General features: G+C 40.0%; 1 protein-coding gene, 1 long non-coding RNA gene and 1 pseudogene across 4 annotated transcripts; 1 reads left to right on the top strand and 2 right to left on the bottom strand.

The window, feature by feature from the left end:
* Window positions 1–663: 663 nt before the first annotated feature.
* On the bottom strand, window positions 664–3,898 carry LOC131009278 (homeobox-DDT domain protein RLT2-like). 3 transcript variants are annotated; one of them, XM_057936567.1, is made up of 5 exons: window positions 3,504–3,898; window positions 2,140–3,425; window positions 1,900–2,004; window positions 1,499–1,750; window positions 664–1,395 (listed from the first exon to the last, which is right to left on the bottom strand). In XM_057936567.1, the coding sequence occupies exons 2-5, from the start codon at window positions 2,230–2,232 to the stop codon at window positions 919–921; spliced, it is 927 nt and encodes a 308-aa protein (XP_057792550.1). In that variant the 5' UTR covers window positions 2,233–3,425; window positions 3,504–3,898; the 3' UTR covers window positions 664–918. The 3 variants fall into 3 exon arrangements, with proteins under 3 accessions (XP_057792550.1, XP_057792549.1, XP_057792551.1); XM_057936566.1 differs by having other exon boundaries at window positions 2,140–3,898; XM_057936568.1 differs by having other exon boundaries at window positions 1,900–1,988; window positions 2,140–3,898.
* Window positions 3,899–4,356: 458 nt separating this feature from the next.
* Window positions 4,357–9,265, bottom strand: LOC131009345 (uncharacterized). Its single transcript, XR_009096436.1, has 2 exons — window positions 9,086–9,265; window positions 4,357–8,362 (listed from the first exon to the last, which is right to left on the bottom strand). It is a non-coding gene; the product is annotated as an uncharacterized LOC131009345 (long non-coding RNA).
* Window positions 8,353–10,366, top strand: LOC131009267 (cytochrome P450 736A117-like; annotated as a pseudogene).
* The last annotated feature ends 1,716 nt before the right edge of the window (window positions 10,367–12,082 follow it).

Genomic DNA, 12,082 nt, shown 5'->3' with positions numbered 1-12,082 from the left:
ACTTATTTTACAAAAGTAAATTAACTATGATTTTTTATTTTCATTATATATCATTATAATTTCATCTCTTTTTGATTTTCTATCTTTAATAATGATTTTCTCTATCTAGTTTAAGCTAAATTACCAAATACTTTGACAACTTATAAATTTTAAAAGCTTATAAACTCTTTAAAATAATGTGTTCCACGCGCTTGGGTTTTGAACCCTTGCCCTCTATTTGTGGTTTCAAACACCCTATCAATTAAACTAGTAAGCTCAGTTTGTCATTAAAATCTATTCTATTAGGGGACGTTTATTTTGGAGAATTAATCTTGATAGATAAAAATAGTTGGTTAATATCTTGTTTACTTTGATGGATTAATACTTTGGGATATCTCAAGGTCATTGATTATTTTTATCATTTAAATTAGTTTTGTAATTTACGGTATTAAATAAAGAAATTTAAAGACCGCTCCACATGGGACTTGAGCCCAAGATCTTTAGTCTTAGGCATTAATTCCTTATCATTTGACCAACACACATGCATAATTTTGTTTGAGAATTGAAGAATCCTACTCTTAAGAATAAAAATATTATGCCCAATTAATATAATTCGAAAGGCCTAACAAATTCCGTCACTTAAAATACTAAAAAATCAGCCCAAAGACATTGTGAATCATCAAATAATTTCATCTTTGGATCGACACACATTTCACTCATCCATTTAATTAAATATTTGAAACACAGAAAATACACTGGTGAAAATTATCCTTCAACTACGTTTTTCCTATAACAACAAAACGTCGCCGTTTGATGCCTAAAACTATCCAGTTTAAGTTAAAGTCAGCTATGGCTCCAAAAGAAAGATGAGACAGAATTATTGATTACAGCTACACTACTTCAATATAAGTATATCTCCCTTTCTTGAGGTGCCAAACGTTAGTAACTGTACTCGGAGGAAGACGGCGAGTCCCCATCAGAGCTCCCCGCCGCGTTCTGAACTCGCTCTCTGCCTGCGATCGGGTTTCCCTCTTCTTCTTGATAGTCACTGTTGACGTATCCTTCGGCAAAGTAGTCTTCGCGTTCATCCACGCCATCATCGTCTTCCTCATCATTGTATTCGTCGTCGTCATAATCAACATCTTCGCCATGCTCATCGCCTTTCCCGTAATCGACACTCTCGGTAAAATTCCGACTCCCGGCACCGGAAAATCCATCCGCATAAAGGGCGTTGGCCGCCCTACCCTGAAATTTTCCTCCACGAGTGCGGCTCGGACCTTTTGGGCGCCCCCGGCCTCGCTTGAGAACGGAGCGGCCATTACGGAGATCAACCCAGCAGTTATCCAGTCGAGACGATCCAGCTTGTGAAGGATTATCCACCGAACACCCGAATGCAGAATACAACGACGAGAAGTTCTGGACGAGCAGGAGTTCGACAAGAGAGTTCATTTAGCCGGAGGAGAACAGATAAATAACCTACTAAATAATTGGAGGAAATCTATTAAGCAGAAATTCTTACATTGAAATACCCATCTTCGCCGTTTTTCTCACAAGTTTCCTCATGCTCGTACGTATAGTAGATGGATGCATCGAGATCCATGAGCCTTAAAGCCACGGCAGGCGCAGTAAGAGGCATCCATGGAGGTATCGGAACCACTCCAGGTCTCGATGAACATCCTACGACTTTGGAGGAACTCAATATCTCAGAGGAGGTCTCGTAATTCACCGACAAAAATTCCCTCTTGATGCTATCTTCCAGCAACGTCAAGCACTGAACAGCAGCAACACGACATTTAGTAACAAAAAAGTGAAACATACATACCGAATGAATTATGTGGAGACATAGTTCTAGTAGAGTTCGGAACGGGATAACACGTGCAAAAGTGTCGGGTGACAGTAAAGAATCGGAACCGAAGAGACCTGAAGAAGCTCTTTAGCCGTCAATGACATATGCAACTTCCTGCCCCAAGATTTTCTGTATTCGTCTGACCAGAAGGATTCGAGAGCATCTGAGGGAATAGATGCCTGCAAAGGCAGGAACATGTAAGTTGAGAAAGCAGATTTTTACTGAACAATCAGCGATGGAAATGAATGGATGACGAAATGATTTAGCATTAATAATGGATTTCTAGGCTATAAAAGAAAGGGACAACAAACAACCTCAATTGTAGCTAATTGAACTTTCAGCAAAACGATTCTCGGGGGAAGAGAGATGTCAAGTACGATGTCGTCAAACTCTTCACTCTGGTTCATTCTGCATTTAGCAACATGCTCTGCAAAATTCAAAGTTTCCTTGGAAGTGCTGTAAGTTCTATGACAAAAAGGGCAGTGATTTTCCTCCCATGAGAACAAGACCACGCATTATAATTTATACTTTAGCACATATGCGAAATTCACCGCGGAATTCCTAAAACCACACATCCAATTTATACTTTAGCACATATGCGAAAGTTGTGCAGTTTCGTATCAAAAGTGAATTCCCGTTTCAAATCTAAGCACATATGCAGAAGTTGTGCAGCTTCCAAGATAGCATTATAATTTCATAAATCCCATCAAAGATCATATAAATCATGATTTTGCCCAAGTGATAAAATATAACATATCCCGATCATGCTCTTCCCATTGATAGAGTTCAGCGAAGTACCTGAATTACCACTTACTAGTAGGTTACCCTTTTTACATTATGGTATTTACCATATTTGTTCAAATCATTCCCCAAATTTGCTTATCCTGTGCTACAAAAAATCTTAAGCACATATATTAGTAATAATATGAGAGCCTCTTTAAGACAAGGCTGCAAAGAGAATTCGAACCCTAGATTATATAATCCATTGCCATAACTAGATTCCCACATTCATATCTCGATGAATTCATTCAAATTTTCAAATCCCATCAAAGATCATATAAATCGTGATTTTTTCCAAGTGACAAAGAATAATATATCCCAATCAGGTTCACATGTTTTGACAAGATCATGTAATGATAAAGTATAGTTCTGCGAAGTACCTGGATCACCACTAGTTAGTGGGTTACCTCTCTATGTTATGATGTTTATCATATTTGTACAAGTCTTTCCCAAAATCTGTGTTTCCTGTGCTACAAGAATTCTTAAACACGAATATTAGTAAAAACACGGTGAGAGCCCTTTGAGATAGGGTTGTAAACCCGCTAATAAGGAAAATATATATCTCATTTCTTCCTTTAATGGTATGTGAACGATCAAATAAACGTATCATGAAATTAGATTATCGGTATCCAAATGCACTACTTGTAAATATCAACGAATCTATTAATATGCAGAGTTAGCATAATACCAAGAATTGTATTAAATGTCTCATGCAGAACCAAAAATACTCGCTCAGAGCATCCCGATCAGAGCTGGGAAATACCCGTCAGAGCAGCCCGGTCAGAGCTGAGAAATACCCGTCAGAGCAACCCGGTCAGAGCTGAAAAATACCCGGCAGAGCAACCTGTCAGAGCAGAGAAATGCCCTTCAAATCAGCTCGGTCAGAGCAGAGGAATACCCGTCAGAGCAGCCCGATCAAAGCAGAGAAATGCCTGTCAGAGCAGAGAAATGCCCTTTAAATCAGCTCGGTCAGAGCAGCCCGGTCAGAGCTGAGAAATACCCGGCAAAGCAACCCGTCAGAGCAGAGAAATGCCCTTCAAATCAACTCGGTCAGAGTAGAGAAATGCCCGTCAGAGCAGAGAAATACCCGTCAGAGCAGAGAAATACCAGTCACATATTCATCAAAAATCTCGATTCAGCTCGAATTTTCCAAAAATATTGATTCACTTATAGCGACGCAGATAAAGGAATATAGTATGACGAAGGTTGAGTAGTTTGCCATAATCCATGATCCTTAAAGGGAAGCATAATAATTTAAACACAGGAGTTTCATCAGTGGGTGCGTCCCTTTAAATAATACTCCCTCCGTCCCTGAAATGGCTTCCTCTTTGGGGACGGCACGGGTTTTAATAAAAAGTTGTAAAGTGTATTGATAGTGGAGAAAAAGTGATATAATTATTATTGGAAGTTGTGAAAAGTGTTATAATTAGTATTGGGAGTGGTGAAAAGTGAAAAGTAAGAATAAATAAAGTATTATTAGTGGTGGGGTAGGTTTCCAAAAATGGAAAGAAAGAAAGAGGAAGTTATTTGGGGGACGTCCCAAAATAGAAAAAGAGGAAGTTATTTTAGGGACGGAGGGAGTAATTTTGAATATTCTTGTTTAAACATAAAACTGATCATGGCAACAATCCCATGTTCGAAGCGAGAGTTAGACCATTATCCCAATTTATCACCATTTCATCCCACATAAGCTAACACATAAATGTAGCATCATAAACGATGCACAAACTCATCCCAAGGTGAAAAATCAATTGGCAAAGTATCCCATCAGAATATATCATCCCAATAACGTCGGCTCATATACAAAGTAATGAATGAAATTAAATAACGAGAGTTCACAGGCTGCAATCATAATAGGCTTTCCAAGAATAATATCCACTGCTCCGCCCATTTTCCTTCCCTAACCTCATTCATGTCTCCGCATGAATTTAATCAACAATAGTTCAAATCAAATATCCCACATCAAGCAAAGGCAGAGAAAGTTAAAATCACAAGTGCAGTTCTACAACGGGATTTACAACCATAAATATTGTAGAAAATTTCAATCTCAATAAGAGATTTCGAGTCGTTACTCCCTGTTCCAGGTATTTTGGAAAGACGGATGAAGACGGTCATCCCCTAGCTTTCATGGCAGCATAAGAATCGCCAACGAGGATTTTGGATTTGGATCGGAAAAAAGCACTGCTCTCCCGCAGTTGCTACTGTTCTTTGTTAGCTAATTCATCAGCTTCTCTTAGCTCCACTGATTGCCTTGTCTATCTCAATATCCCATGCTATATAAGCTTGTCAAGCTTCCATCCTAGACCCACGTTTGCCAGAGCTGGTTGAAGTTAGGTCACGGCTGGCCGAGCATCCCTGCAATTTGGCGTAAGTATATGCATGTTTTCCCATAGAACCTCAAATTAAATACCAAAGCAAAGCAAAGCAAAAGATGGATATTCAAATTTCATCCTTTCCGAGTTAGTTCAAGACCATATTGACTTGAGAGGGAGAAAACCAAAGATAGCTTAGCTTCTTTTTCTTTATTAATCGAGAGGCAGAGACATTCTTCAGCGATGGGGTTATCCCCATTGGGATTTGGATTGGGAATTCCATTGCGTTCCCTCTTGGGAATTTCTGCAACGTTCGTAGTCGGCTAGAGGCTGGCTGAGGTAGCTGGAAGCGCCTACGGCGGTGGTCGGTTGTGGGTTTCTCAGTCGTAGCTGAGATTAAAGGAACGGTGTTTATTTTCCACATAGCATAGCTATTTTTCCAACCACATTTGCGACTCCTACCCTGTTCCCTTTCAGCATCTCAGACCACACATGCAACTCCTACTTCGAGAGCTCATGGGAAATATCCAGTAAAAGATCAGCCTCAAGATTGCAGCTCAGTTCCTCCCTAAGTCGGGAATAACAAGTAGAAGCAGAACACATAATCAGAGCTCATTTTTACTCACTAAAACTCAATAGAACCAGATTTTGTGGATATCAGATAGAAATTTCAGAGCAATTAACAAACCCTATGTAGCATACTATACATCAAATTAAATCTTAATCATCCAGAAATTTTAGTAGTGCTCCAATTTGCTCAATTTGCAGCTAAATAGCATAAACCCAATTTGCTCAAGTTTTGCAGCTAAAACCAGGTTCAAAGGTAAGTGTTAGTCTTATTGTAAACATGCTTATATGCTTCAAAAGTGGAAATCAGGACCCCAATTTGATGGAGGAAATCGTAAAAATGCACTTAGCCTTGCAAAATTGAGCACAGCTGGGGTTCGCCAGAAATTGCAATTCAGGATTGAGCTCCGCGCGGTTGCGGAGGGACGGCGATTCGCTGGCTGCTGAGGGGTGGCGTTCTCCCGACGGGGGCGGGGCGTCCTTTGGTCAGCGGTGAACCGCTTGAACAGGGAGGAAGCTAGGGTTCGAGCTACGTCGGAAGCAAGGTCGACCTTTTGCCGGTCTTTTTAGCAGGTTAGATTTCGCGGGTACTTGAAGAGGGAAAGCAGACGAGGAGCGTCTGGTGAGCGGTCTTCTGATTTTGAGAGAGAGAGACTAGTCTGACTGGAGAGGGTGAAAGATGGGTTGATTCCAAATGTTTGCGCGGCAGAAGGCTTTGGAGTTCAGGGAAATTTTCAGAGAGAACCACGATGTGGATTTGAGGGGAAATTTTTCTGGTGTTTTACGAGAGAGAGAAATAATGACGATGGTAGGCTGGATTTCATATTTGGGTGCCGGAGAACCTAGTGAGCAGCGATTTAGGCTGGAATAAAGGGAATTTGTGGAGATTGGGGCCTTTTCTTTGAGGATTTCAGATTTTCGCTTCTGGATCGAATTTTTTGGGGGATTTACTGAGGAAATCGAGAAGTGATCAGTTTTTGGGGAACTGAAATAGGTGAACCTCGATTTTTCGAAGGGGGTCATCGGTGATATTGGCAGGATGTTTTCATTTTTTGTGAAGGAGGTTTGCCTCTGTTTCAGTGGCTGATATTGCCGGAAAAGTGACAGAATAGATCGGAGAAGATGAATTGTATTTTTTTCGATGAACAGTAGCCGAAAAACACTCACGCCTTAGCTCAAATTCCCACATACGGCGCCAGTTGGTGAAACAAGAAATCAACACCTAAACTAGAAAGCAATACACGAGACAAGATTTACGTGGTTCGGTCATGAATACCTACGTCAACGGGAGGTTTTTTGTTGGTTTCACTATCTCAAGAGTATTTTACATATTACAAGTGGAGTGGTAGAATGAATTGATTCCCCTCATGCTAATGCTAAACCCTCTATTTATAGATACCTAATTATGCCTAACTTTAAAGCCCACAAAATCGAGAAATGAAGCCCAACTCGATGATAAAGTTAGCTCTGGCAAGGTCGTCTCTGGTAGCTCTGCTCTGGCAACGCACTCTGGCAGCAGCGCGATCCCTCTGCTAGGCTCCGCTGCTCTGCTCTGCTCCGCTACTCTGCTCTGCACATATTACTCCTTATCAGCTACTCCCCCTAGTCTAGTTGAACAGTGTTCTCTTTGCTCAACTAGTGGTGTTGTTGATGTTACTGTGACTTCTCTGATCCTCGTGGCTCTGACTTCTCCTTAGCATGCGTTTCTTCAACTCTTCCCTCATGATGGCTGGAACACTTTGCGCGGAGCATAGCTGGTCATAGGGACCCAACTAACTTCCGCGGCTTACGATTAGCAAAGAACACCCTGCACGGAGCATAGACGGTCAAAGGGGCCCGCTTAAATTTCGTGGCTTATGGTTAAACGAACCCTCTGCGCGGAGCAGGGATGACCCAAGGGGTGCATCCGACTTTTGCGGCTTACGATTAAGAGAACACCCTGCACGAAGCATGGATGATCCGGGGGATGCATCCGACTTTCGTGGCTTACGGTTAAGAGAACACCCTGCACGGAGCATGGATGATCCGGGGGATGCATCCAACTTTCGTGGCTTACGGTTAAGAGAACACCCTGCACGGAGCATGGATGATCCGGGGGATGCATCCAACTTTCGTGGCTTACGGTTAAGAGAACACCCTGCACGGTGCATGGATGATCCGGGGGATGCATCCAACTTTCGTGGCTTACGGTTAAGACGAACCCTCTACTTTTCCCTTTATGTAGATGTTGATCCTGGATATTTGTCTTCCCCTTGACTTGCTAAGCAGCAATTTGGATTGAAATTATGAATTATGGGTATATACCCTACTCCCCCTCTAGTGACATGTGCAATGCTCTGCATGAACATGTTAAGTAAAGTATGCAACGCAAAATGAAATAATTAAAGTGAACGAGACCACACCGCGAAATTCCTAAAATCACGCATCCAATTTATACTTTAGCACATATGCGAAAGTTGTGCAGTTTCGTATCAAAGTGAATTCCCGTTTCAAATCTAAGCACATATGCAGAAGTTGTGCAACTTCCAAGATAGCATTATAATTTCATAAATCCCATCAAAGATCATATAAATCATGATTTTGCCCAAGTGATAAAATATAACAAGTGGAGTGGTAGAATGAATTGATTCCCCTCATGCTAATGTTAAACCCTCTATATATAGATACCTAATTGAGCCTAACTTTAAAGCCCACAAAATAGAGAAATGAAGCCCAACTCGATGATAAAGTTAGCTCTGGCAATGTCGTCTCTGCTCTGGCAACACACTCTGGCAGCAACGCTGTCCCTCTGCTCTGGGCAGCAGCGCGATCCCTCTGCTCTGCTCTGCTAGGCTCCGCTGCTCTGCTCCGCTCCGCTGCTCTGCTCCGCTACTCTGCTCTGCACATATTACTCCTCATCACATTGTTACACACTTTTTCAAAAATCGTGTAATAATCGCAAAAATCGTGTAATAGTGTATTTTACGATGTTACACACTTTTTAACAAAAAGTGTGTAATAACGTTAAAGTGTGTGATTGCGAAAAAGTCGAAAAAATGTGTAATAGTGTATTTTACATTGTTACATACTAAAAAGATATTTTAGTCAAAATGCTATTATTTTTATATTTTTATTTGTATGGTTAAAATTTTATATGACTAAAATATTTTGGCTACACTAGGGTGATGTCTCTTTTGAAACACCGAATATAAAAAGGGGCTCTTAAGTGGGAAATAAACTTAATTATAGAGCTTTCAAATGGGCTCTTGTGGTGCGATTACTCTTAAGTACTAATAGCCCTAAATCCAAATTCCTAATTCGGTCGGTCAGTACTCAGTAGTATATTATATAGCCTCAATTTACTGAACATAAACAATAGAAAACAGAGCACATATAATCATAAACCCTTTCTCCCAAAACATGCTCATCAACTTCTCATGAAACTACGAAATGGATGAAACTCAAATCCAAATCCAACCCTTCATATTTCCATCTCTCATCTCTCTATTCTTGTTATGGATACTCAAGAAACTGTTTCCAAAATCAAACGGAAACAAGAATCCACCACCATCACCACCAAAGCTGCCTGTAATCGGAAATCTCTACCAAGTCGGCTACTTACCTCATCAAAATCTGGGATTGTTGGCCCGATTATGCTGCTCCACTTCGGCAGCGTCCCCGTTCTGGTGGCCTCGTCGGCCGATGCAGCGCGCGAGATCACGACCTCATCTTCGCCAGCCGCCCCCTCACCAAGGTAACCAGGAAGCTCTCCTACGACGGAAGAGATGTAGTTTTCGCACCTTACTGGCGGCGGGCGAAGAGCACGGTTGTGCTCCAGCTGCTGAACAGCAGAAGGGTTCAATCTTTACGATCGATCAGGGACGAAGAAACGGCCCTTCTGGTGAAGAAGATTCTAGAATGTGAATTTGAGTAAGATGTTCTGTGAGTTCACTAATGATGGTATTTGTAGAGCAGCTTTTGGCAGGAAATATAGTGAGTCGGAAAATGGGAAGAAATTCCTTGCTGTAGTGGGAGAGTTGGGGGAGGTGATCGGAGCCGTTCGTGTCGGAGAATTCGTCCCTTGGCTTAGTTGGATCGATCGAGTTAGTGGTTTTGATAAGAAAGTTGATAGGGTTGCTCAAGAACTTCTCGATGGCGTCATGCGCGAGCGTTTGGGAAATAAAGAGGGATTTTTGAAGGGGAAAGATGAAGACAATTTACTTGATATTTTGCTTGGGATTTACAGTGATGGCAGAGATGAAGTCTCCATTGCTTTTGGTAAGTTCTTACTTCTTAGAATTGTTAATAATTAGGTTATTGCAAAACAGAATCTTGTGTTCTTGCAATTGATTTTACCGGATGTATTTGCAGCTGGGACAGATACGACGTCAATACTTCTGGAATGGGCAATGACTGAACTCTTCCGACACCCTACAATTATGCAAAATTTGCAAAAAGAAGTAAGAGAGATAGTTGAAGACAACTCAAATATGAGTTAGAAAGAATGCATTATCTGAAAGAAAGACGTCAATATGAGTAAGAAAGATGTGAAGATCAAAGGGTACGACGTCGTAGCTGGAACCGTGCATGGTGATGATCAACGCGTGGGCTATAGGGAGGGACCTCTACTCATGGGAGAGATTCTTGAATTCTTCAATAGATTATAAGGGCTTGAATTTCGAGTTTCTCCCGTTTGGGGCAGGTAGAAGGGTCTGCCCTGGAGCTGCATTTGCTGTTGCTACGAGTGAGTTGGTGTTAGCAACTCTTGTGCAAAAATTCAACTGGAAATTGCCTGAGCCTCAAGGGGGAAATTTGGATATGCGTGAGAGGCCGGGAATTACAGTCCGTAAAGATATTCCTCTCATTGAGTAAATAAATAACTAGACTTATCACTTATGAGACACTGAGTTTTGATATGTCTGATTGCACTTAGGGCTGTAAATGAACAGAGCTACTCGCGAGCTATTCGAGATTCGGCTCGAAAAAAGCTCGTTCGGAGCTCGATTCGATAATAAACTAGCCGAGCTCGAGCCTTATTTCGAGCTCGAAATTTTTATCGAGCCGAGCTCGAGCCTGACAGTGCTCGGCTCGTTGAGCTCGCGAACATGTTTGAATTCGATTGTTCGTGAACATGTTCGCGAGCCTGTTCACGAACCTTCAGTCGAGCCTTCAATCGAGTTAGTACACGAGCCTTAAACGAGTCGAACTCGAACTCGAATAACATATTAATTAAGAAGATTTTCTTAAATTTATAACAAATTCGAGCTTGAACATCATATATACGAAAATCTAACGAGCCGAGCTCGAGCTCAAGCTCGAATTCGACATTATCGAGCATCACCCGAGCTGAACTCGAACCGAGCTCGAGCTTAGTATGTGGGTGACGAGCCGAGCTCGATCATCAAGATAAAAGCTCGAATCGAGCTCGAGCCGAGCTCGAACACCCGAATATTTAAACGAGCCAAGCTCGAGCTTGCTTGTATTCGGCTCGGCTCGGCTCGTTTACAGCCCTAATTGCACTATGTTTGTAATGTGTTGTTTATGTATGAGAACCATAGGTATGTAATTAGTTACCACTAAATTAATATTTTAGTTTCACAAAAGTATATATATCAACAATAATTGCTTTATTTAATTGTAAAAATATTTTATTAATATATATTTTAGTGTTATATCTTTATATAAAAGTAAAAATATTAATCATCAAGTTATGAAGACTATAAACAGATTTGTTGTAGAACAAAACTTTGCCTTAAATTAAAAAAAAATTAAAGTTATTTCCTAAAATGAAAGTTGAAAATAACTTGAACTATTATTTATTTATTTTTCTAGCTAGCTCAAAATAAATATTAGTGTATTAATTTTCAATAATATCATGTGCCTGCGTGATGATACCACTACGAAAGGATCTAAGTGTTTGAATCGAATTATAATAGAAATTAGCGGGAAATTGATCAAATTAAGAATAGAAGCCAATTATGTCGATTGATGGTGTAAAAAGACTTCCTGATGTTGAATTCCAAAAACTAGTGAGAGGTTCCCCACTCTTTTCTTTGATCCGTCTTAGGAATTGAAGTTATTTGCTAAAATGAAAGTTGAAAATAATTTTAAATAAATATTGGTACATTTATTTTCAAAAATATACTGTGTTTGTCTATTTAATCATTTAAGAGTTACACATTGACAACACGAACTTAATGAAAATTTTAAAAAATGAATGAATGTACGTACTTTTACATGATTAGGGTTATGAAATACATTCTACAAGTAATACAATGCAAATAAAAAAAATATTTTGGTTATAGTATAAATTGCATCATTTAACATGAAACTTGCTATTTTGAGTCACATGATCTTTTAAAATATTTGTTTCTCCTACAAAAAAAAAAAAAATTACTACTCTTATCATCGACGAAAAAATTATCACATTATGGACAACATGAATTTCAATAAAATGATTGGTAGTGTTAGATGGAGTAAAAGTACCACTATAAATGTAAAGTATTAAATTGAGTGATTATAAATTCAATGGTTATATATAAAGTGAAATAAGAGTCACATCAATGACAAATTTTGTAAATAATGAAAAATCGAAGGTTAATAGGACGGTGCGTTGTGT

The sequence above is a fragment of the Salvia miltiorrhiza genome, chromosome 2 (genome assembly GCF_028751815.1).
Source record: "Salvia miltiorrhiza cultivar Shanhuang (shh) chromosome 2, IMPLAD_Smil_shh, whole genome shotgun sequence".
NCBI classification, from domain to species: Eukaryota; Viridiplantae; Streptophyta; class Magnoliopsida; order Lamiales; family Lamiaceae; genus Salvia; species Salvia miltiorrhiza.
The sequence above is the reverse complement of the archived record's forward strand: the minus strand, read 5'-3'. Positions and strand labels throughout refer to the sequence as shown.

Bases quoted from the DNA above. Each gene is read 5' to 3' on its own strand.
- LOC131009278 (XM_057936566.1), bottom strand. From the start codon at position 2,232: ATGAACCAGAGTGAAGAGTTTGACGACATCGTACTTGACATCTCTCTT. The intron at 1,751-1,899 runs GTCTCTTCGGTT...GCTGCTGTTCAG, and splicing joins CGGCTAAAGAGCTTCTTCAG to TGCTTGACGTTGCTGGAAGA. The intron at 1,396-1,498 runs GTAAGAATTTCT...CTGCTCGTCCAG, and splicing joins GCGAAGATGGGTATTTCAAT to AACTTCTCGTCGTTGTATTC.